General features: G+C 37.6%; 1 protein-coding gene across 1 annotated transcript in view; it reads left to right on the top strand.

Moving 5' to 3' along the window:
• stxbp3.S (syntaxin binding protein 3 S homeolog) overlaps positions 1-19,988 on the top strand; it is a 29,587-nt gene extending 9,599 nt beyond the window's left edge. The window contains exons 7-19 of the mRNA XM_018261103.2: positions 2,785-2,933; positions 3,934-4,024; positions 5,170-5,294; positions 5,595-5,699; positions 6,507-6,564; positions 7,938-8,003; positions 9,504-9,584; positions 9,727-9,865; positions 11,048-11,154; positions 16,308-16,400; positions 16,850-16,935; positions 18,255-18,403; positions 19,746-19,988. Of these exons, the coding sequence (XP_018116592.1) occupies positions 2,785-2,933; positions 3,934-4,024; positions 5,170-5,294; positions 5,595-5,699; positions 6,507-6,564; positions 7,938-8,003; positions 9,504-9,584; positions 9,727-9,865; positions 11,048-11,154; positions 16,308-16,400; positions 16,850-16,935; positions 18,255-18,403; positions 19,746-19,816 (1,320 nt within the window). The 3' untranslated portion in view covers positions 19,817-19,988. The remainder of the gene's footprint in view (positions 1-2,784; positions 2,934-3,933; positions 4,025-5,169; positions 5,295-5,594; positions 5,700-6,506; positions 6,565-7,937; positions 8,004-9,503; positions 9,585-9,726; positions 9,866-11,047; positions 11,155-16,307; positions 16,401-16,849; positions 16,936-18,254; positions 18,404-19,745) is intronic.
• The last annotated feature ends 6,276 nt before the right edge of the window (positions 19,989-26,264 follow it).

The following is a 26,264-nucleotide window of genomic DNA, read 5'->3' as shown; positions in this document are numbered from 1 at the left end:
CGAAGAAATGTCGTTTTCGGGGGGATAATCCAAAAAAATCTGTGTTTTCAGGTGTCAAATCTGAAAAAATCATGCAATTCAATTTTTTCTCAAGTTAATTTATTGATAAATATGGTAAAAATGTGCGCAGGAGTTTGGTCAAAGTGGTTTTAAGAAAATAGTGAGAAATTTTCAAAAAAAAAAAAAAAAAAGTCTGGGAGTTGTAGATCAGCAATGACTATTAGGTAGCAGTTTATTAAATTTAGGTATAAGCATTAACACAGTAATGAAAACTGAAATTGGCTAACAATACATCAAGGGGCTAATTTATCAAAGGTTGAAAGTTTTTTTAACTCGAATGACATCAAAATTCGAATAGTATCCTATTTAAGAAAAAACTTGAACAAATATTACCGACCCGAAAACTCGGAATTCAAATCGAATTCGACTAAACTTGAATTGAGTTTTCTTCTCAGAAAAAACCTCGAATGTCAGAAAGGCTTTTAACAATTCAAATGGGTCACTGGACCTCTGCCATTGACTTCTACATGAACTCGCCAGGTTTTAGGTGGCGAATAGTCAAATTTGAGTTGTTCCAGGATCAAGGTATGATTAAATCTCAAATTCTAGTTTGGATTATTCCCAATTCGAATTTGGGAGTTTTGACCAAAAATCCAACTCGAAGTATAAAATGATTAAGTTTTTCATTTCATCCGGGTATAAGGTTTGTACCTGGAATTGGGTGGTGTTTTGTTTGTTTCCTTATCTCATCTTGCATAACATTTTTTTCCAATAGCACAGCCAATCTCTTATCAGAGGACTAGTCTGATTGACCTTTTGGTGTCTGGAAATATTTTCTTTCCCTTCTGAAGCACATTTTCAATAGTTTCAGATTAATTTTTTTTGCCGTCCAATGAATAAAGAGCAAGATAGAAAGGTTTATGTAAAACACTAAAAAGTGTGTTTCCTTTATGTTTCTTTTCTAGTTCCTCTATTATTATGAGCTTCCTGTGCTTTGCTTTGGGTGTACTGTTATGTAGGAAATCCAAGGAGACGAGAGCTAGCTCTTCTATAAGTGTTTAGTGAACTGGAATTGGAACAGTTCTTTGCACAACACTATTGATGTTTTGATGAAGCACGAGAGGTGTACGGTTGCATGTATGTGTACATTTTCTTTTGTCAATTTCATTATTTACGTGAATTGCTGAAATATTGTGAATGAGACTAGGGGGTAAAAAGATATCGCTTTTATACAAAATGTATTGTTTGTGTTGGGTGTGGATTGTACAAGGGCAGATACTGAATATAGTCTGCCTGAAGGTGTTCTGGGTTTGTACTCAGGCTACATAAAAAGGGAAAAAGATCTGTAGTTGACATTTTTATTTAACTGACCTCTGACCTTGGCCTTTTGTTTCAGATCTTGAGAAACCCTCTGTAGGCCATTGGTGGTACATAGACAACAGTGTTTTATTCCTCTAGTCTAGTGTGTGTCCATATCCTTCCTTATTGCACTTAGTGTGTCGGATTATTTCTTTACCAGAGGAAAGGAAATATTTTAGGAAAAAATGTAATTCTCCGTGACTACTCCTACTCATTGTTGATGTATGCAGCTGGTGGTATGGAGATGCGGTTTAAAAAATTGGGTGTAGCAGGTGCTATTATTGTGTTGTTCATTAGTAAATAATATCTTTGTGTGTTTGCAAAAAATGCTGGAGAAAATTGAATTATTCACTAAGTCACTTTATTAATATAGGATTCCACAAAATGTCTAGAACAGTTCAAAAACATGGATGTTTGGGGGGGGGTGAATTATATTATAAGGAAATATAATAATGTGCCCCAGAACCATAAGGCTGATGCAACATGTGGGGTTTCTCTGTTCAGATGGTAGAAAAGTGTCCAATGCTGCCTTTAATTTGAAAATGCCTGACAGCCCAGTTCTGGCACTTTTGGTCCAAAATAGCGCACTAGATTTTCAGGCTGAAAAGAAAGCTGTCAGGGGTTCCCATTCAAGGGAATGGGAAGTGATAGGGCTGGCTAAGATTTGTCAATGTAGAGAATGAACCATGTGTCATAAGAGAGAAAAAGCATCATGCACAAGATTTATTTTTTTCTTCTATTTTCCATGTAAAGTTCATGTAAATTAAATCAATGAGAAACTAGCAGTTAGGCAGGTTAAAACAGTGCTAAAAGGTTGAATTTGATGGACGAGTGTCTTTTTTTTCAACCTAACTTACTATGTTATGCATGTTAATATTTAAAGATAATATTTAAATTAGTGGTCCATCCTCCCCCATAGATCCAGAAGAAAGTTTGTTCGTACAGCACCAGTAGTTTAAAATGCCTTTATTAGTAATAAAACTTCGCGGACCAGGCTGTTTGCCATGTGAATTACTAATAAAGCCAATTTAAACTATTGATGCTGTAAGAACAAACTTTCTTCTGGATCTATGGTGGAGGATGGACCACTAATGGTACGTGCACCTATTATCACATTTGTGTTGGGGGATTTCAGCTGACTCAAGCACACAATTTGTTGTTAATATTTAAATACTAGTAGTGCTAGGAATTTCAATACACTGGTCAAGATTCAACACAAAAAAAATTGTTGGGAATTGTGTATTGAAGTTCCTAGCACTTTTATTTTTCTTTAAGGTGTTCCCTCATTGTACCTGTTACTTTGACCTAAAGAGTAACTGCTGTTTTCTCAACAGGGTTGATTTTTGGATATTCATATGATAGTACTGTGCGGTTACAAATGTATAGCCTACCAATAAATAAGCCCTACTTTTTTTTTTTTTTGAGGTTTTCTTGCTCAATGTCCCTAAAGCTTTTCACTTACTGTACAGTCCGGATAAAGCCGTGAATAAGGAAACTGCCATGCAAACCATTGCCCAGCAGATAGTGACGTTGTGTGCGACTCTGGAGGAAAACCCTGGAGTGAGATATAAGAAGTGAGTTGAATGCAGGCCCGGACTGACAATCTGTCAGTTCGGGCAATTTCCAAAGGGCCGCTCCATTTACCTTTGAAATGGGCCGCTTCTGATTTGCGGCGTCTGGGCAGGGGGAAAGAGACTTACAGCTTGCATGCTGTGCTTCTCCTTCACACACACGCTGTGTGTTCCTCCTCCCTCCTCCTAAGATCAGTCAGGGAAAGGCAAAGGTGATTGGCCAGAAGATGGGTTGGGAGGTGTCAGAGAGTTCCCGTGCTGTTTCACAAAGCTCCTAGGAGAGGTAGGGGTGTCTGTGTCTCTGTGTGTGTGTGTTTGTCTCTCTGTGTGTCTTTTTGTGTGTTTGTGTCTGTGTGTGTGTGTCTCTGTGTTTGTGTGTCTCTGTGTGTGTGTTTGTGTCTGTGTGTATCTGTGTGTGTGTCTCTGTGTTTGTGTGTCTGTGTTTGTGTCTCTGTGTTTGTGTCTTTTTGTGTGTTTGTGTGTCTCTGTGTGTGTTTGTGTGTGTCTCTTGTCTCTTTGTGTTTGTGTGTCTCTTTGTGTGTGTTTGTTTACATGTGGGCTGCTTTGTTTGTTTTTTGCCCGGGCTGCTTTTTGCTCCCAGTCCGGCTCTGGTTGAATGGGACAGTCTGAGGCCGTATCAAAATTACTTTACCTTATGCTAAGCATTGTTTGACACACACTAATCCTTTTTTCTGCAGTTTCCTTAATTTAGCTTTTGTTATGCCCCCTGGGACATTCTTTGCTAAAAGCTTTTAAAAGTTTTTCTATGGTCTTGGTTTATATACACTATTTTAAACTGCTTGAAAAACCATAACATTAGCTTTCCCAGCATTAAAGCATATATGGTGCTCCATGTTCTCATAGTTAAAGGGGACATACAATAAACACAGTCAAAAATTGATATTCAGTTTTCCCTTTGTTTTTTTTTTTAATACTATTAAAAATGCTGGGCTGTTATAATTAAAACATTTTTTTTTATAATTTATTGTATTGTTTGCTACAGGGAACCACTGGATAATGCAGAAGAACTGGCCAATCTGGTGGAGGAACAACTTGTTCAGTATTACAAAATGGATGAAAAAGACCAGTTTAAGGTAATAATAAAATAATAATTAAGGTAATAATAGAATAAATTCCAATTCTTTCAGTTTGGCTATAAAATTAGCTCGTTCTGCGTTTTTTTCTTGCTACTAGTAACTAAAGAATTACCGGTACCATGTTACCATATGAATTGCGTGAGCAGTGTTAAAATAATTCTGATCATCAGCTTTTCATTTAGTTTCTTAACTTCGGGTCAGGTCTGACCAAGTTAGAAGACAGTATTAACCTGTGTATTACTGGCAGCATGGGGGAACATTTTTTATTTAATTGATTCAAGCCTACTTCTGATAAAGAAGTCAAGGTTGCTTTTAGAGTTTGAAGGAAGTTGTGGGTTAAATGAATTTATTTTTCCACTGATTCTCCTCTGCTCAGCAATTTGAGCCATTGCTTTGCTGTATATTGGACATTAAGACATCTGAGCTTCTCTTCTTTACTCAATGTCCTTGCTCAGGTTTCTACTTGGGGTAGCGCCCTCTTCTAAATTTAAGGATATCGCCCAACCACCCTTCCTGAACTGGGAGTTGTTAGTTACATAAGAATACCTGTACATAAGAATACCTGTTGTTCTTAAGCACAGTTTAGTGCTTTTTCTTCAAACAATTCATAGGTATTCGAATCAAAGCAGGTTCTTTATTTCATGGCCATTGGGGTTGTTTGATTTGCTGGATACTCCCATCCTGCAAATGTAAACTCACTTTGTATCCACTATGGGGACAGGACAACACCTAGAGCACCTCAGGCCTTGCATGCACAATGGGCTCAAGGCATTTGCCTAAGGTCATCTTATCACCAGGAAATATCCTATATATCATATGACAATTTGGGGTTAGAAGATCCCAAAACATGCATTTAGCATGCCTAATCCAAGAATGTCTGATGGTGCTTTGTATTTCACCTTTGTTTATTGTAACTGTATGCATTTTGTTGACTTCAATTTTATATCTGCTATATAATATAAATATAATTGGGAAGAATTCTAGACACTCCACACAGAAGAGAAATGTTAGTGGCTTATATTAAATTAATATCCTCAGAATGATTTCATTTTTGATTATTGCAAGGTAGCTATAGGAAATTGAAACACTCCGTGAAGCTTCATTTTAATTGTCTTTTAAAATCTGTAACTGTTCTCTTGCAGGCTAAAACACAGTCACAGCTACTTATAGTGGACAGAGGATTTGATCCATTTTCTACTATACTGCATGAACTTACCTTTCAAGCCATGATCTATGATCTCCTGCCAATCGAGAATGACATCTATAAGCAAGTACCCCATACCAATAATAAGACTGACTTACACTTACATTTACAGTAATTACATATCCATAACTGGTTACAAGAGGAAAATATTTGTTGTTCTTTTTGTGGCTTTTTTAATAGTACTAGCATGTGCACACTCTCAGGTTTCTGGATAAAGGATCCTATACTTGTACTTCCATCTCTGAGAGATGATTAGTTCAGACCTTGTTTGATAAAGCAAGGAAGCATTCTGCCATTTTTAAAATAATTTGAGGAACCAATCATAAATTCTGTCAAGGGAACATAAATTTGTTGTTTCAATAGGTATCAGACAGAAAGCGCTATAGCAAAGGACAAAGAAGCACGATTGGACGAGTCTGATGAACTATGGGTTAAAGTTCGTCACAAACACATTGCTGTAGTACTGGAGTAAGTATACTTATTATATTTGTTCAGCTTATGTTATCTAACCTGAAAACCTGAAAACCCGTTATGTGCCATTGGTTCCCTAGTTAATGGTGACCAATACAATGTGCTTCACATTTACAGAACTGAGTGGTTTAGTAGCAGTTTGAGCTTCTTTACATGCATTACACTAAGCAGCAATTCAGGTTAGGCAAAGAAATCGCATTTGCTTCTATTTGGTGCAATATTGAAACATTAGTAAAACATTTTCGGCTCCTTTACTAGACTAAGGCAATCACAGCCCTTTACCAGTGAAGACACTTTTCAGTATCTCTCCATCTTCTTTTCTGCTGATTTGCAGGGAATTCTCTTCTGTCAGTTACCTGACAGATAATTCTGCTAAGGGAATAAAGCTCTGGTAAGCGCCCAACAAGAGTACACAGGACAATCTTGGAGTCATTTACTATTTCAAAGCCAGTTTTCAAAGAGGAAAAAAAGCTGATGCAATGTGCTCATTTTCCTTTATTAAGCAGTTTATCCAGGTTTATTCACTCTGTTTTAGAGCACAGAGACCTGTAGCTCCCTTGAATGTAATATTGCCTGCTTTTGGTAGCACTTTATTCAAGAAGGACAGCATGGGGAGTCATGTAGGCCTGAGGAAAAGGATTAATGATTGGGACTGAGTGGTTGAGAGAGAAAAGTAGGGTGAGACATTCCTCTTGCAGCATAGTAACTACCGTATTGCCCTCTTATGGATATAAAAAAATCTTTATTTGTTATTTAGTTTATGTACCTTCACATTTTGCATATTTTTGTTTCTCACATTGATAGGGAAATCCCCAAACTTGTCAAAGAAATTTCATCTAGCAAAAAAGAAACCGAAGGAAATGTAGGTTGGATACTTTTTTATGGATTGCGGTTTTAACTCTTTATATGATGTTATTATTTTACTGTATTTGTGAAAATGTGTAGTTGATGAAATGGATAATTACAATACTTAAAATTCTGTCAGTGTTACATATTCTAAACCCTAAAATGCATTTTCTTCATCATTTCAAATGGGAGTGTAATAAGTTTGTTTTCAATTTTTAGTTTACACAAAGTTATATATTTTTTGTTACAGGTGCCATGGGTTAGTCTTTTATCTCTTCAACTGATTTTTGCATTAAACCCTTTCTGTGGCATAGGGGGAAATGTAATAAAATTTGCAAAGAGCAAAACTTTGAGAATAAAAATGTGCCTGTCTCCTTTTATTGCATTGCGAATCTTAATTGCGCATTGCAAAACTTTAAAACCTGCTCTGGAGATTTGTTAGATATTTTGTCTCAAAAAATGGTCTCGGTTGTAAAATGTTATTACGTATTCTGTGAACATTCACAAAAAGCAATTTGGTCACAAACTTTGCGAGAAAGTTGTTGAGGTCTTTAATTAGTCAAAAATGGAGCAAACCTGGTCGTTAACATTTTACATTCCCCAATAGTGTTTTAAACGTTTGAATAAAATGTGTTTTTTTTCCATTTAAAAGACAAGTATAAGGTAATACCTATTTTCAAATACAGCTTATTGTGTGCACAGAGCAGTTAAGATAGCTTAACTAGCCTAGCTAAGGGACTGTTCATAAGCTTCTATGAAAAAATAGGCTCTAATAGTCCAAGAATACTTCTAAACACTTTTGCAATCTAAATAATTTTTTTTACTTATTTTCAAATATTAAAAACATTTTAGACTGCTAATATAATAAAATGTGAACAACTTGCTGGTCAGTTCTTCTGACTCCACAGTCAGTAGAAAATGAGAAGAACAGAGAACTCTTCTAATTTTGGATTGCTTCGGAAAATCATGAGAAAACTCCCAACGGTATCATGGTCAGAAGAACTGACTAGCTGGTGGCCCTGTTTTGATTCCATTATAAATAGCAGGATAAAATGTAGCTAATATCTTGAAAATTAGGGGGGAAATTGTCAATTGCAAAAGTGTTTAGAACAGTGTTCTGAGCAATTTTACATTCATTTGTTTGGAGAAAGTACATTTCCTTTAAGATCTGTGAAGAATATTTTAAAGCGAGACATATAATAAATGCAGATGCTAATGGTAGTAATGCTTTGTACATATGGTATAAAGTGCCATTTTTCTTACAGGCAGAATTTAAACTGTTCGTAAATGGGTATATTTTCCTTTTAAATAGTATACCGTACTATTTAGCACAGAAATGGCAATATGCATAGATGATTTTATGTAAAGTGTTTCCTTTATTTCCCGCAGATCTCCATAAGTAAACTGGCTGATATCATGAAAAAGATGCCCCACATCCGTAAGCAGATAAGCAAAGTAAGCTAAATTGTTATTGTGTTATCATTGTTGTATGGAAAGTCTAGTGGAAAGAAATTGTGTTCCAAGTATATTCCAGTTTAAAGCAATGGTAACACCAAAAAAATTAAAACATTTTAAAGTAATTAACATATAATATACTGTTAGCATGCACTTGTAAAAGCTGCATGTTTTCTTCAGAAAGGCTACTCTATTTAATATAAATAAGCTATAGTGGAACCATGGGGACCATCATTCAAGTTGGAAAAATGAAGAAAAGGCGCTGGTTACATAGCAAATAACAGATAAGTCCCCATCCAATATAATGGTGGTTTATCTGTTATTTGCTATGTAACCTGTGCCTTTTCTCCTTTATTTCTAGCTTTAATGGCTGCCTCTTGGCTACACAGCAGCTTGTTTATATAAACCAGGGGTCCCCAACTTTTTTTTTCCCGCGAGCAACATTCAAATCTAAAAAGTGTTGGGGAGCAACACAAGCATGAAAATTTTTTCCGAGGGTGTCAAATAAGGGCGGAGATTGGCTATTTGGTAGCCCCTATGTGGGGAGGCTCTTTTTGGCAGAAAATAAGTACCTTCTGTGAGGCCATTGGGCAACATCCAAGGGGTTGGTGAGCAACATGTTGGGGATCACTGTTATAAACAATTATAGGTGGTAGCTATTCAAATTATCAGTCATGTGCTCCATGTAAGACATCCTGGGACAAAGGCGAACCTCATCATTGCCATCATTTGTTTCTATAGTGTCCATTACGCAGTGCTTTGCACTAATTTATAATTAGGGATGCACCGAATCCACTTTTTTGGATTCGGCCGAACCCCCGAATCCTTCACGAAGGATTCGGCCGAATACCGAACCGAATCCGAACCCTAATTTGCATATGCAATTAGGGGTGGGAAGGGGAAAACATTTTTTACTTCCTTGTTTTCTGACAAAAAGTCACGCAATTTCCCTCCCCGCCCCTAATTTGCATATGCAAATTCGGATTCGGTTCGGCCCGGACAGAAGGATTTGGCCGAATCCGAATCCTGCTGAAAAAGGCCGAATGCTGGCCGAATCCCGAACCGAATCCTGGATTCGGTGCATCCCTATTTATAATGCACAAACAAATAGGATCAGAGGACCCTATTGCAAGAGCTTATAATCAAGATACATTGGATATGTTAGTTGTACATCATAAACAGATATACATCAAAAGCATTTCAAAGCAATAATAATATTTAAATACATACCATTAAATCGTAACCAGGAAATACAAGCTATACAAGGAAGCGGGCACCCTTGCCAAAGAATGAGAATTACCCCAACGTTTCGGCGTAAAGCCTTTATCAAGAGGAATTCAGAGATGTGGGGGGAATTTGATGTGAGAGGAAGTTATGAAACATAGACTGGAACATAGTTTTAGAACAAAGATTACAGTGGGGAACCTTACAGATATATAAATTTTTCCAAATGACATGACTGTGCGATTTATTTATTTATTTTTAAAAACTGCTTTCCAGCAAACCTTACACCTCAGTTTAGCTGAAGATTGCATGCAGAAGTTCCGAGGCAGGCTGGAGAAGTTATGCAAAGCCGAGCAGGTAATTTTATATACAGAATGTACTGCTTCAGGCCTATTTGTTTGTACCCATTTTTGTATGCACTTCTTTCCTAATTTTATATGATTTTACCAAGTACGTATCATAAATGAGTGATATGTTTGTTTTTGGGATTTGTTTGTAGGATTTGGCACTGGGGAGTGATGCAGAGGGGCAGAAAGTCAAAGATCACATGCGTGTTCTTCTTCCAATTTTGATAAACAACGACTTTGACAATTATGACAAAATAAGAGCCATCCTTTTGTACATTTTTGTAGAGAATGGTGAGTAGTGGCGTAATCTGGACATGAGCTATGTTACATAGAGAACAAATGTAATGCTACCAGGTCAGACATAAAAATCCGTTTTAGTATTGCATCTACTGCTCACTTGTTGTGCAAGACTTAGAGGATTCTAGAGACTGTTAGGACAAAAATGACATTTGCCAGAATCAAAACAAACTCTGGATGCTTACTCTTCCTTAAAACACTAAACAGAGGAACTCTGATGTGGCATGTAATGTACCTGATAAAATTGAGAACCAGGTCTTATTATATAAGATGTGATTTATTGGTGACTAGGATACAAATGAAATTCACGAAGGTACCAAATTCACACCCAATAAAGTCCTATGAAAAGCCTTCCTACTAATTTTCACAGAAACTGCATCAAAGTGGTGCTTGAAAGTTTGTGAACCCCTTTTGAATGTTGTTATAAGATAATACCAAGATAAAGACATATAATACTCTAGGAAATCTCCAAGAACCCTGATAAACAGTTACTGGAAACAGGGGCTGTGCACCTTTGCGATAAAGGCAACTTGCAGTTGGTCTTCATTCTTTATTATTTGTGGGTTTTTTTAATGTTTTTTTATGTAGCAGCTCTCCATGTGGAATGACAGCAGTGACCTGATTGCTAGGGTCCAAATTACGTTAGCAACCAGGGATAGACAAGAATGACAGACTTGGATATAAATAGGACAGGGCCTGAAAAAAAAGTAATTAATAAAAAAGTAACTAACCATAAAATTGTAACCTCGCAGAGCAATAGGTTTTTAGTTTCTGGGGTCAATGACCTCCATTTGAAAGCTGGAAAGGGGAAGAAGACAAATAATATAAAAACCAGTTGAAAAATTGATTAGAATTATCCATTCTATAGCATAAAAAGTTATAACACCCGTTTAAGTTGCAGGTATTGGTGAAAAGGGAGGTGCACCAGTAACTGAAAGCAAAGGTGCACATACCTTTTCACACACAGCTCAATATATTAATTTAGGTTTTAGACTTGTTTGTTTAATTGGGTTCTCATTATCTACTTTTAGGTCTTGTACAAGTTCGGGACTTGTGAAAAACAAATCACGTTTTAGGTCATTATGTTAATCTGCTTTTATTGTGTTAGATTTTACATGCTATGACCAGTACCCTATCTAGTACCCTTCTTACTCTTACTTCATATTATATCTACAGGAACCTCCCAGGAGAACCTTGATCGGCTGATCACACATGCAAAAATTGAAGGTGGGGGAGATGTTTTGAAGAACTGGAAGTACCTCGGAGTTCCTATTGTCCCTAAGGTAAGTAACTCAAGCATTCTTTATTGTGATAAAATCGCTGCTTTTTGGCTCTGCTATTCTCAGTTCTGTATGAAATTTGAAACCAACCTTATACGCCTTATTATAAACTTCTGTTAAACAGCAAGAGAATATAAACTTTTGTTAAACAGAAAGAGAATAATTAGAAGTGGCATTAAAAATGTATTTTGCTCATATATTGTTTAGAAAAAGAAATCCATATATTCCTAATTTGTTGCCATTTTAAAGCAAATAATTGCAAATAATTCCCCTGAATGCACCACCTCTCCCCTTGTAAACAGGACAGTTTCTGTGGTGTCCATCATTTAGAAGTAGAAAATGATACTTTCCTAATGCTGATATAAATCATATTCGTTTCTGAACTAAATCTCCCCAAACCCACCTCATGGCCCAGCTTATTGATCTGGCACACTTAACCTCCATATGTAAGAAAAGAAGACTTGTACATTCTGTCTGCTTATTGGTTGCTATGATTTACTGTACCAGGGCAAACTTAGTTCATTTTATCATTAAACCCCAAAAGAGTTCAAGCTGTATGCAATTACAGTGATGCTGGGTTATACATGTAAAAAAATGCTCCAGCCTATAGGATGATCATGTTGCTGTCAGCCCAGCAAGAATGACAGGTCTGGCTCTATGTGGAATCCCACTGTTAAAGGGGTTGTTCACCTTTGTAACAAAATGACAAATCTAACAGTTCACATGAATAGAACAAACTTTTCCATAGAAATAGTTAACAGAAAAAGTACAGTTCAAGAGATATTCACCTCAGAAGTGTCCCTGTACTAATCCTTCAGTTCCACACAGACCCTGTGCTGGGAGGGGGTCACTGACCCCCAAAAACACTACAGTGTTCACTTCCTCTTCCTTATATGACATCACACATTGTACTGGCAGCTAACTTAACTCCTATTGGCTATGTCTGCTGTCAATCTGCCACTGCTTCCTGTGCTGGGCTGTGCTGGGGAATTTGAGCAGCATTCAGGTACTGAAGAGAAACTGTTACAAGTTTGTGAGAGGGAGGGGGAGTGTGGGCTGTGTGCTGCAGAGACTTCAACTGTGCAGATGGGGGGGATTGAGGTGCTTGGGACCTGGAGTTTTACGGATAACGGATCTTTCCATAATTTGGATCTTCATACCTTAAATCTACTAGAAAATCATGTAAACATTAAATAAACCCAAAAGGCTGGTTTTGCTTCCAATAAGGATTAATTATATCTTAGTTGGGCTCAAGTACAAGCGACTATTTTATTATTACAGAAAAAAAAGCAATCACTTGTACTTTCCAGAAATATATTATTGGGGGGGGGCATGTATTATTTTGTGTATTTACCTCATAAAAAATCATTATTCAGCAGCTGACTATTTGTATGAGCTTGAGGCTTTCCAAATTAGTTGAATTTTTGTGCATAAAGTAAAATATTTTTCTGGTATAGATCCCTATATCATGAAAAATATAACTTTTTAATTTTTTGGTATTTAGAGCTCTAAATCTTGTTCCAGAAGTGGAACACTTAAACGCTTAAAAAAGGTATGGTTTTCCTAGGTAAATTACCGCCCCCCCCTGGGAGAGCGCACAAAATCACTTAGGGTTTCCACCTCACCCTTTTAAAACCAAACATACGAAATCCACAGCCTGCATGGCTAATTAGCAATTAATTTAGATGCATGATACATGGCTGCACAGAAATCAGTTCAGTCTGCAGCATCTAAATGAGTTGATAATTAGCCATGCAGGCTGTGGATTTCATATGTGTTTGCTTTTAAAAGGGTGAGGTGGCAACCCTACTGTCCCTGCTAGATGTGTAAGTTACATACGTTTCTAAGCAAGTCAGTGCTGGTTTTTGTTGCAATTAACTGCCATTATGCTTAATGCCAAAGGTATTAAAAGATAAAAATATAGAAAAGCCAGTATTTATTCCCAGAAAAGTTTGCACCCCTTTGGCACCCCATTCAGTTTTAGTCTAGGCAGAAGGAGAGTGCCAGAATTGGGAGAACAATGTTGCTCCTTCCTTTTCTGCAGTATTTGTCTGCATGGCTGTGTGATTGTTTGTTTCAAGGCAGGTTTGTTTATATGCTGCGTCTGTTAACCTCTGCCATTACAATTGAGTAATCAACCAATGACCATTCAAATTATGTGACCGGTTACAGTTCACAAGCACCCAATAAATTACTAGGAGGAGGGCAGTATCAACATCCAATAGGAAACAAGTAAGGGCAAAGCCTGGGCATGATGATGTCATCATATAGGAAGTTCTTGGTGTGTCAGGTTCAAAATAGGCCACTCCCATCACTTCAGAAAACTGGTCAGAGAGACAGGAGAAGGGCTGAGTTAATAGGTATAGAAATTAGCTTTTACAATGGCATTTTTACTTTTTGTTATGGAAAATGGTTTTTCTAACACAATGAGAGCATTGTTAGTGGTTTCATAAGATTTGTACATTGAAGGTGAACAACCCCTTTAAGTGTGTCACTAAGGTGACTCTAAGCCAGTGGTCGGTTGAGGGATAAAACAAATCCTATTGTAGGAAATTTTTATTTTAAAGGGTTACTTTAGCATTGACACCAGAAGCATCCAAGTGAACACTGAGTAGTGATGCCATAAGTTTAAACCATGCACCTTCTTTATACAATTCAAACACTGTCCTTTTCTATGTATGCACTTGCTCCTCCTGCCTTCTTTGTCTAGCATGGCAAAAATATCTCTTTTTAAACTCCCTCATATGCTCTCTTTACACTCCTTCTAGCTATGTGTTTCTTTTTGCAGATTCCTTTCAACAAAAATAGGTTTGTAGCTACACAGAGCTATGGGAAAATAAATTAAAGGGGAACTATAGCAAAAATGAAAATTTAATATAAGCTTCCTCAAGTTTATATTTACTATTCCTCTCTCCGCATCTTTTTTTCTTCATTCTCTCCTCATTCAGGTGTTGGGTGTGAGACAAATGATCGAATATATCTTATAAGGGGGCTTACTTTCCTGCAGATGTATTAGAGCTCACTCAAATAACTGATTCCAGTACAAACAAAATAACTTCCTTTTGCACAAATTCTGCATGTAGAGAGACATTATGGGGCAAATTCACTAAGAATCGGCGCAACTTCGCCGCACTTCGCCAGGCGAATTTTCACCAGCGCTACGCAAATTCACTAAAATGCGAAGTTGCGCACAGGGGTAGCGAAAGGTTGCGGAGTTGCGCTAGCGTTGTTTCGCTATATAAAGCGAAGTTGCGCTAGCGAAGGCTAATTTGCATACGGCGCGAAATTCAAATTTCAATGGAGGAATACGTATCTGCACTGCAAATGCCTAGAAAACCTTCAAATCAGCCAGTAAAAATTTTATTTTGCCCTACACATGTGCCCACTGTCTAGTTAAGTTGCCATGAGTCAGGAAATGTAGGGGGGAAGGAGGGGAGCCCCAAAAAATTTTCGATCTTTTTCAGCCTATCACCCGCCATGTAGAAAACACGCCAGCGTTTTTTTTGACTTTTTTTGAAACAATCCCTATCTACTCTATTGCGCTTCGCCAGGTCTGAGGTGGCGAAGGAAGTCTAGCGTAAAAGGTAGCGTTCGCTACACTGCGCAAGTTAGTGAATTTGCGTAGTTTCGTCGCTAGTGAAGATTCGCCTGGCGTAAGGTTGCGAAGTAACACTAGCGAAACTACGCCAGCGTTCGTTAGTGAATTTGCGCAGTAGCGAAAATGGCCAACGCTAGCGAATTAACGCTAGCTTTCGGCGCTTCGCGCTTTAGTGAATTTGCCCCTATGTCTGGTGATTTTATTAGCATGAGCTCTAATACATCTTCTTGACAAAAGGAGTCCCCCTATAAGATATATTGGATCTATCTGTCAATGAATATCTGACACCCAACTCCTGCATGAAGAGAGAATGAAGAGATACAGATGCTGAGCGAGGAATATTGAAAATAAACTTGATTATCTCAGAAACAGTACAGAATTTTTAATTGATAGTATTTAGAAAGTTTCTTATTTTAGTATGCTGAAGATTATATAAAATTTCCATTTTCACAATAGTTCCCCTTTAAGTGCAGGCTTTGAAGGGCCAGTTTGTACATTAATAGGGCTAGTTTACAACTGTACACCAGCCCTAGGAAATCATACAATTCACTGGGTTGGCCAACAGTCAAAGGTGATTCTGTGGCAGGAACTGCCTAAGGCAATGAGTCCCCCAGTGCTTACCTTTGCTGCATTACAGCGGGCTCAATTGCACTCTCTTGCACTTAAAAAGCCACATTTCTGGTTTAAAATCCATAAATTTGGCTCTTAAAGGTACCAGGATCAGCTTTTTATCTCCCCTGGTAACTTACTCGGAGCTGTCTTCTGAGTACGTTTTTCAACTCACAGCGCCACTGCCTTACAGTAGGATACATAAGGCAGGATAGAAATACCTGTATATTGATGTATTTCTTCTGTTATACCTTGCTAGGTTGAATATTGCTAAAAGGTTCCTATGAGAAAAATCAACCTGTCAATGCTCAATTTTATTATTATTACTTTTATTTCCCTGAACCAACACATTTTCTTCATTTCCTTAAGACTTTCTGTTCTGGGCAGTCAGGTCAGTCCTGAAATCTTTCAGCAGTTCCTTCATTGTCAGGGCACACATTTTTCATATTTCCCCTACATAATTTCTTACCAAAATGTGCATTGGCTGTGCTATAAACATTCAATTTTCTTGTTTGGCTTGGAGATGCTAGTCATTTCATTCCCTCATGTCACCTTTCTTCTGTTAATCCCTTACTTGCTTGGGTTATTATTTCCTTTTTTTGCCAACATGCTGAAGCTACAGTATATAGTTACACAGAGTACTGATTCCTTTTACAGTGGATTATTAGGGAATAAATGTAATACAGATGATGGCATGTTCTCTCTATAGCAGATATTTATAACTGAAGGGCATTTAAGGACAGGTGATGTTAAGATAAAAAAAAATGACCAATAACCTCCACCATTAGTAAGTTCATATGTAATATGTTGTACACTGGAGTTGAAAAGACATATTTCATAGTGTAACCAAAGTTAACAGCCCAATCCATTAGCTTGGGGTGGCTATTATTCTCTCTCTCGAGATGTTCTTCTGTAAATAAACAAGTACCAGTTATTCTGTGTCTTTTAGTCATCGCAGCGTAAACCAACAAGGAGAGACCGATCAAAGGAGGAGACATTTCAGTTGTCGCGCTGGACTCCTGTAATAAAGGATGTTATTGAGGTGAGACATTGAAACAATGTTAGGCCAAATTCACATTTATCAGGTACTGTTTAAGATATAAGGACATTGTTATTATTATTATTAGAGGGACTTTGTCCTTCCTGTCAGTTAATTATCAACAGAATATGAAGTGGGGGCTTTCAACATGGTCACAACGTACTTTAGTCCTCAACTGTAACATCACACCAGGAGCATGAATGGACAGGACAGCTCAGTGAGGAAGGAGAAAGCATATGTCTCACATTTAGCTGAATAATTGGGTGTATCAGCCACCAGTGAATCCACAGAACACTGGAAAATTTATTTGTTCAGTATTTAGTAACATTCTGGAAACTCCATGGCAGTTTGCCAGCAGTATTTATACATTCACACATTTCTTCAGTCTCTTTCTCCTGTCATTCAAATACAGTGTCATATCTTGACTTTTTGTAATGTCTGTAATAAATTAGGACACTATGGAGAATAAGTTGGACTCCAAAGAGTGGCCATATTGTTCTGAGTGTCCAGCAGTATGGAATGGATCTGGGGCAGTGAGGTACAGTATTTCCTCTCATATTTTGTTTAACATTGCATGTTCAAATTGTTCTGTTTCCTTATTATATATATATAACCTCAAATTACCTAGAGAAAACGATCCCAATACATCTAGCCTTTTTTCAGTCTTTTGTTTTTATGATAACTTCAGTATTTATGAATAAAATACTAAAAAGATTATCGGTGTTCAAGCTACTAACAAATGGGTATATGAAATATGAGTGCCCAATAAATTTTCAGATTGTTTCCTATTTTGTTGTATGTATATGTGCTTTCGGATTGTCCCAGATAACATCCGGGGGGAGGGTAATAATAATCATTATTCATCTTTCCAGTCACCTAAATACAGTTATTGCTAGCAAATATCAAATGAACTGTCTGTTTTGTAATTATGTTTTGAGTCCTACTGTTACATGAGATAAGTAAGGGTTTTATTTCCCATGGGCCTTGTTTCTTTCTCTCTGGGGGATATATTTTTTCAGTATTTGTGCCTTGCTATACAATAGTTATGTTATTTATTGCTTCTCTGGTTACCGGATATATTTACTTTTTGTAGCAAAACTGAAGCGAGGGTTAACCAGAGAAATGATTCTTGTAACGAACTGAGGAACAGTATAAGAATTGGTTTACATGAAATATGAGTAGCTATCTTTATTGGAGATCTTGACACAGCTCCGGAGATCATAATCAGGTCTAATTTCACCATTGTCTGCTTGGGGGACACAGGAACAGTGGGTATAGCTGGTACCACTAGGAGGCAGGACATAACAATAGAAGAACTGGCTCCTCCTCTGCTGGTTATACCCCCAGCTCATATTATTTTTTTTTTTTTTGCTATTTGAGGCACTCGTACATAAAGGTGGCCATAAACATAACAATTATGATCTTTCTTGGAAAAGATCTTTCCAAGAGACATGGTTTGTTTCAATACATACGTGTAGAGCTGAATCGTCAGATATACCTGTATCTGACAATTCAGCACTAACAATGGCTGATGTTTGGGTGCCTTCAAAAGCACCGTCCAGCCCGATCAACGAGCCGACGGATATCGGCCAGCTCTTCTCCCACAATACACACTGTCTATGGCCACCTTAAATGTATTTTGTGGTACAGATATAAATCTATAAATCTTCACTCAGGAGTTCTAGAAGCATTTTAAATGATTAAACCCCCAATAACACTGTGTAGCAGAGCCATGGCACAATGTTCATTTACCCTTAGCTCAGAGCTTGCACAGTGCTACCACCAGATCCTGTTTAGTCTATTTCTATCCCATAGTTTTGATTCCTTCCCTTACATGCTTTATTTCTTTCTTGACAGTGCCAGGCAAAAACATAACACAATATCTCGGGACGAAAGGAAGAACGTGTCTAGGCTTATTATTTTTGTAATCGGAGGGATAACCTACTCTGAAATACGTTGCGCTTATGAAGTGTCACAGGCCAACAAGTTTGTCCAAGTCATAATAGGTAAGTTAAGGCAACAGGCAAGTTAAGGAAAGTACTTCCAATGGCTAGAACACTCTTAAATCGGCAGAAGGATTTGGAAACTTGACCCATTTTCTATTTTTCAAATATCATTGAAGTAACTCATAAAGACAAAATTCTGTGGTTTTGGTTCCGGTTGGTTGAGTTTTTCAGATTCTTCTTTAAACTTTATGAAAACTTGGTTATTTTGCCTTATTTTTCATAAAAAACAAATAATGCAGGTGTAATGAGAGGGGAAGGATATTTTTTGAAGGGATCTATAGACCCACCAAGGATTATTAAATCACAATAGCTTAATCACAGGGCTGCTGTTCTGACCTTGGAGGATGACATTTTCCTGCACTATGCTGTACAAACGTGCATCTCCAGTATTAGCTAGGGGACCTGCCAAGTGATTGAGGCTTAAAGACCTAGTAAAGTGTCATATTAGTACCTGTCATATGGTTGCTGCTCCTCCAAGCTAGTATTTCAGCTTTTTAACTAAGAGATCACTGAGATCTTAGCTCTTTAAAAGGGAACTGTCGCAAAAATAAAAATGTAATATAAGCTTCCGCATACTGAAATAAAAAACTTTCTAAATAGAATCAATTACATTTTCTGCATTGTTTCTGAAATAATCAAGTTTATGTTCACTATTCCTCTCTCAGAGTCTATTTCCCTTCATTCTGTCTTTATGCAGCAGTTGGGTGTCAGATTGACAGTTAGATCCAATATATCTTATAGGGGGCTTTCTTTCCTAGCAGAGCACACTCAAATAACAGATTCCAGTACAAAATCTAACAAAATAACTGCATTTTGCACAAATTCTGCATGTAGAGAGACATGATGTCTGGTGATTTTAATAGAGTGAGCTCTAATACATCTTCTAAGCAAAAGGAGCCCCCCTATAAGATATATTGGATCTAACTGTGATCTGACGCCCAACTCCTGCATGAAGACATAATGAAGAGAAACAGATGCTGAGAGAGGAATAGTGAAGATAAACTTGATTATTTCAGAAGTGCTACAGAATTTTGATTGGCTTTGTATTTAAAAAGTTTGAGAAATATTTGAGTACTCTGCTGCCATAATGCTGCAGTGAACTGATTCATTGGTCTTGCCAACAACGATGTTTGAAAAAAACGCCAGGAACCATAAAGATTCAAAAAGCGAGTGCAGTTAGCTGAAACTGCAACATTATATAAGCAATAGTCGTCTCTTTATACTTCTATAAGGAAAAAAATAAAGGCACATTAAAAAAATATGATTACACTGATTTCTTTTAAATATGTTGTGTGTGTTTTACAATATTATTTTTAAAAAGTTATATATTCTTTTCTTTTAGGTTCAACTCATATTATTACTCCTAAAACAATGCTGGATGATATAAAGAATCTCACTAAAGAAACTGTTTAGTGCTGGATGATATAAAGAATCTCACTAAAGAAACTGTTATCCCAACAAATGACTAACGGACATCTCATGTGTATTTTATTATTTAAAGGACCAGTAACATCAAAAATGTTAACAAAAAAATTTGTTAGAATACAACGGAAAAAAAACACCAAGACAAATGTAAAATTGAATATAGCCAATTTTATTTTATTAAGAAATAACAGAAACTCTGCTTCCCCTCCTCTTGAGAAAAGGCGACAGGGCAACCATCCATCCTGTGGCGCTCGATTTCTCCTCCCTTGCTATTCACTGACAGCGTGTCCTCTGCCCCGATCTCCTTCTCCAGCTCTTCTTCATCCTCCTCCCAGGAGCAGCAGTAGGAAGGCGATATCGGCGGGCTACACAGGAAGCTGCATTGCTGGAGGCGCATTACCAGGAGGCGGAGAAGCTGCCAGGGGGCGACCCCTGGGGGCGACCCCTGGGGGCGACCCCTGGGGCAGGTTGAGGGAATGGTACCTGCAGGACCCCAACCCCAGCAAGAAGCTCGCACTGGCCCAGGCCATCGGACTCACCCCCACACAGGTGGGAAACTGGTTCAAAAACCGCCGGCAGAGAGACAGAGCGGCCGCTGCGAAGAACAGGTCAGTCCCAGGGTCGCCCGCATGTTCTTACTGCTTCTACTGGAGAGCCACAAACAGCACCCACACCCGGCTGCCCCGTCCGCACTCCCTGACAACCACCTGCAATCTTACCCCATAGCCATGGTGCTGATCCCTCCTGAAATGCAGGGCCCAGGGGTCGCCCCCACAGCTTCTCAACCTCCTGCTAATGCGCCAACAGCCACATGGCCTGCAGCTTCCTGTGAAACCCACCGACATCGCCTTCCTACTGCTGCTCCTGGGAGGAGGAGGAGGATGATGAAGAAAAGCTCGAGAAGGAGACCGGGGCAGAGGACACGCTGTCAGTGAATAGCCAGGGAGGAAAAATCGAGTGCCGCAGGCTGGATGGTCGCCCTGTCGCCTTTTCTGAAGAGGAGAGGAAGCAAAGTTTCTGTAAGTTGTTTCTTAATAAAGGCTTTGCTATTTTAAAATTTAATTTGTCGTGGTGTTTTTTTTTCGTTGTATTCTAACCAATTTTTTTGTAAACATTTTTGATGTTACTGGATCTTTAAACACCACTTCTGTGCACCTTAGTAATGTCTTTGTGTGATCTCTTTCACAACCCGCTCTATGTAAGCCACAGGCTCTCTCCAACCACTGGAATGTTTTATCACTAGGAATAGGAAGCAAAGGATTCTTTTTTTAATCCAATTGTGCTTTAACATATTAATAATCCTTTAACCAATAAACTTCTCTTCAAAGCACTGAAAAAAATGGAATTTGTACAGGGAATGTTGGCATTTGCTTTATTGAGATTTATACAGTTTTACGGCTGACTTTATAATGGTTACATGTGCACTGTTTCCGTTATGTTTAATTTTTAATATATTAACATTTTCTTTACCCAATGGGGAGAGGAGGAAACTATCCAGAATGCTGAGGACAAGGGGTTTTCTGGATAAAGGGTATTTCTGTGATTTGGCTCTCAATACCTTAATTGTAAATGAATAACTTAAATATTAAATAAACCAAATAGGATTGTTTTGCCTCTAATGAGGATTAATTATATCTTTGTTGGGATCAAATACAAGGTACAGGTATGGGACCTGTTATCCAGAATGCTTGAGACCTGGAGTTTTCAGAAAAATTGATTTTTCTGTAATTTGGATGTTTATATCATTTAAACATTAAGGGCCAGATTTATTAAGGGTCGAATTGAAAATCCGAATGTTCACTTTTTTTTTTTTTATGGTCAAAACTCAAATTCGATTTGTGAAGTTTCCAAACTCGATTTGAGTTTTAATTTGAATTTTCGAGATTAATCGCACTCTGGCCCTTTAAAATTTAAATTCAACTATTCGCCACCTAAAACCTACCGAGTTCATGTATAAGTCAATGGGGGAGGTCCAGGGACCAATTTGGACATGTTACTAGCCTTCCTGGCATTCGAGTTATTTTTGAAGAAGAAACTCAAATCGAGTTTAGTCAAATTCGATTCAAGTTTTCGAGTCGGTAAAGTTTGTGCAAGTTTAAGATATTTGAGTTTTTTATTAAATAACCCCCATCATTGGATATATTCGAATTTAAGAGTAAAAAAAAAACCTCCCGTAATTTGGAGCTGTCTGGATAAGGGGTTTCCTGATACCGGATCCCATACCGGTGATGTTTTGCTGAAATAATTTTTTAAAAATTGAGTTGATAATAGAAATTATAGAAGTCTATTAAAGAGTCTATAGAAAACAGCCTTGCTGTAATTCGGAGCTTTCTGAACAGGTTTCCAGATAATAAACCCCATACCTGTACTTTAAATCTGAAAGTCATTTGCAAAAGATTTGGAACAGCTGTAGGTTGGAAAATAATGTTGAAAGAACACATTTAGGTTTTATTTATTTTTTCTTTCATTTATAATTCCTTTTTTTATGCAGCCAGTATACATGAAATATAAAGAACTATAAGACAACCAATGTTAACACAAATAAATTCAACAAACAGCTGGAAATAAACATATATTTTTAATTTGAATTGTCTTTTTATTTTGCTCACCATGTTTTGCTGGTTCTATTTATTTGACAGCATCGCAGTGTAGCCCAAGTTCCCCCGCCCACGGGCTTTATACAGTCATAGGCATTTTGATTAGCAACATTTTATATGTTATATGCTGTGCAGCCTTTATGAAAGTGCTTGACCCCCTGCAGTTTGGGTTTTATTCTAATTTGTTCTTAAGTACCCCACTGATGTACTAAAGGAAAAAGCCGAAAAAATAGTCTCCCATAAAAGCTTTTACACCGTTGTTTCCCCCCTTTTCTCTGATTTAGTTCTTTTGGCCTTCATGATAACACCCTATCCTGTTTTACTTTTCAAAACATTCTTTTAATGTCATCTACAATGGAGCATAACCTTCTCCCTAACCACTATTGTGGGGCTAAAATACCTCCGGGTTCTGTCTTGGACGCTTCTTATATTCTGTTTATCAGTTCACAAATGGGGGATTGCTACCCATGGGGCTCCTGGAGCAGAGGACTAAAATTCAGATGTTTTACAAGGTCCAACATTAACCACAGGCTCTTTGCCATTTTAGGGGTAAGTTGAAGTCATACCTATTATGAATCTCTCCTATCAAAAATATATTTTGCAAGTGCCAGTTGTATACACATCGGGGATAATATAGACAGCACATCATTCTTCCATATGATTCAGTCTGTAATGTGGTCATCCACATGTTGCTAAATGATGCTTATATTTGTTCAGTACATTACAGTACATTATAATATTCATGTGGGCCTTTCCCAACTCCGTTGTATAAACTGTCAGTTTCAGGAACTTGAGCTTCTCACTGGCTACCATTTGGCTTATGTTGGGGCCCCAGCAAATCTGTTTTCAGGAGTCTGTCCTGCTGGGACAGTTTGGTACATTTATTCAGCTATTTGTCTTGAAATATGTACAGTTTATCATCATCAGCCAGAGGGATAAATCCTAGATCCATTTTATAGAGACACAATGAAACCTGAAAATCACTCATTTGCATAGACATGACAATTATACTTTGCTTATAACGTTTTCCATGAGGCCAAACTATATTATTATAAAGTATGTTCTTGTCACCTATCCAGTGGCAGATAAATGTGTGCGACCCGTGTAACGACAGAGATATATTAAAGACTTTGTACCCCATGATCAGTGAGCGGCAGGTACCATTGGTTAGGATAGTGGAGACTCTGGAACTGGTATAAAGTGAGAATAAAAGTGCCTGTTATCCTTCTGAAAGATGAAATTCCACTATTCAACCTTTTTTAAGTGATGATTAAGTGAAAAATAAAGTTACTATCTTTATTACATCAAGAACAAACACAGGTGGAGTGTCAGATCATCTTTCTGCCCAGTATTTGTTCTGAAATCATATTATGAAATAACGTGTCCACAAACATGAGTGCAGATATCTTCTTCACAAAATTAGGTAGTTAAATCTATTCCAAACACCAGAGGGCAGATATATTATAGTTCAGAGTCTTATACTGACCAAGACTGCTCTGTAAAAAAAAATCAGGTCAGATCTTAAGCTGGCCATACATTTAGAGGCCCATTTATCAAAAGTCAAAAATTCGAATTCATGTGAATATATACTCACAATTCGACTGGGAGGTTATTTAAGAAAAAATTTGAATGGCTAATATTCTAAATTCAATGGTTACGACCCAAAAATTCTAATTGTATTAGATTCGTATGAATCAAATTTTTCTCCTGGAAAAAAATGTAAATGTCATCTCCAAATGGCACAACGGACCTCTGCCATTGACTTGTACATGAACTCTGGAAGGTTTTAGGTGGCGAATATTCGAATTAGAACTGTTTCCATGGGCAAGGTGTGATAAATCTCACATTCTAATTTACATGCGAATAGGGGGATTAAAATTTGAATGTGTGAATTTTTAAACTCCAAAATTCGAATTCGAATTGCCTATTCGACCCTTGATAAATCTGCCCCTTAAAGATCAGCTTGTTTGCTGTGGTTTCCAAATAAGTAGATCTTTCCTGGACTTGAGGTGGGTAGTATTAGGCTGGCCCGATCATTTCACCCGAAGGCCTTTCAATATGATCATAATGATGGTAAATGCAGGTTGTTGGGACATGGTTTTGTTAAACCCATTTGAGCAGCCCATAAACAGGCCCATAAGCTGTCAACTTACTCTGGAAGAAGCAAAATACCAGCTTTTATCGGCCTGTGTATGGCCACCTTTACATAATGCACAAATGATTAATGCCACCACAGAAAGCAGCCATTTAAAATTCATTCAATAGGTTTTTATTTTATTCATTTATTTATTTTTTGAATGGATGTCTGCACTTGCACAACATATACAGTATACTAATATAATTATTTCCAGGAATTCATTTAGCCTTTCAAAATCTTTTCATTCACATTGCATACATTATAAGGCTAAATGTGTTAATGTTCAGAGTAATGATTTACTGGGCTCTAACACCTACCAGAACAGAATAATGTTGACCATATTATGAAATGACACATTCATCTGTTTTCAGATGTTTCTCTTTCTGTATTGATCTGTTAAACACTTTCCTCACTGTCAGGGAAAACCACCACTATCGAAATGCTGTTCCATGGGAAACTGTGTCTGTTGAAGATGGTGTTGCTGGTAACTGGGAATTGCTCTATAGCTAAGCCAAGGCAACATTTTCTTCCACTCATTTAGTAGGATCCAGGTAAAGAGCCCATGTAGTATGCCCACTCATCTGATAAGTGTGGATGGTTACCTTTTAAAGTAAATCGCAAGTGGAATGGTCCAGTATTTCTACATACGTGGAGAATTCACTCCGTGTAACATTGGCTTTAAGGTGTTGGAAGAGCTGTTGGAAGTGATCAGAAAAGCTATGCCCTACACGTAGAACCAAGAAAATACAATTTGATCCTTTGTTGTAGGTAATATTGTTCATTCTTTGTGTTAAAGTGTGTATGTGTTCAATTAAATATAATTCAGTATATATACTGTATGTCTGTGTCCTCATGTCATTAGTTTATTGTAATGTTTCTGTATTATAACATAACCACTCCATCTAGTGGACCTTTTGGGCATTTCCTTTTATTTCTAGATGTTTTTTAAATGATTTATATGAAGTAAATGTAGAAGCACCAAGAATAACCCTATGTGGCTTGATATATAAATAAAGTTAATAGGAAAGAAGAGAATTTAAAAACTGAAGCTGCATTTAATGAATATAAACACTGTAATAAATGTTGTAAAACTGCAATCCAGAAGGCAAAGGTAGGAAATGAGGATCACGTTGCTGCAGGGGCTAAGACTAACCCTGAAAAGATTTTTAAGTATATTAATAGTAAAAAGATGCAGGTTGAGAGTGTTGCTCATTAAAATAATAGTACCAGTATGGTTGTAACAGATACAGAAAAGGCAAATGTGCTAAATCAGTTCTTTTCTTCAGTGTATACAATAGAGGAGTCAGTTTCCAGACCCACCTCATAGCTGCACTGTTGGCTTAGCTCAATCTAGTCAGTGGCTGACTCAGGATATGATAGAGATGATATGATAATTCAGCCCCCTAAGCGCAAAAATCCCTTCCCTGTGTAGGCCCCCCCGGGCAAATACCTCTAACTTGTTACCCCTCCTTCTAGTTCCTCTCCAGCAGCGTTCACGGCAGCCATCTTCTCCTGAGCGTTCTTCTTCCTGTAGTCATCGGCATTTGGTGGCGCATGTGCAGTAGGAGGCATTTGCCGGTTCGGATCTACTGGGCATGCGCCAAAAGTCAAGAAGTTTCCGAAAAAGAAAACTTTGTTACTTTCGGGCGCATGCGCAGTTGGAGGCATTTGCCCCTACGGAGCTACTGCGCATGCGTCCAAA

The sequence above is a fragment of the Xenopus laevis genome, chromosome 4S, assembly GCF_017654675.1.
Source record: "Xenopus laevis strain J_2021 chromosome 4S, Xenopus_laevis_v10.1, whole genome shotgun sequence".
NCBI lineage: Eukaryota > Metazoa > Chordata > Amphibia > Anura > Pipidae > Xenopus > Xenopus laevis.
The sequence above is the reverse complement of the archived record's forward strand: the minus strand, read 5'-3'. Positions and strand labels throughout refer to the sequence as shown.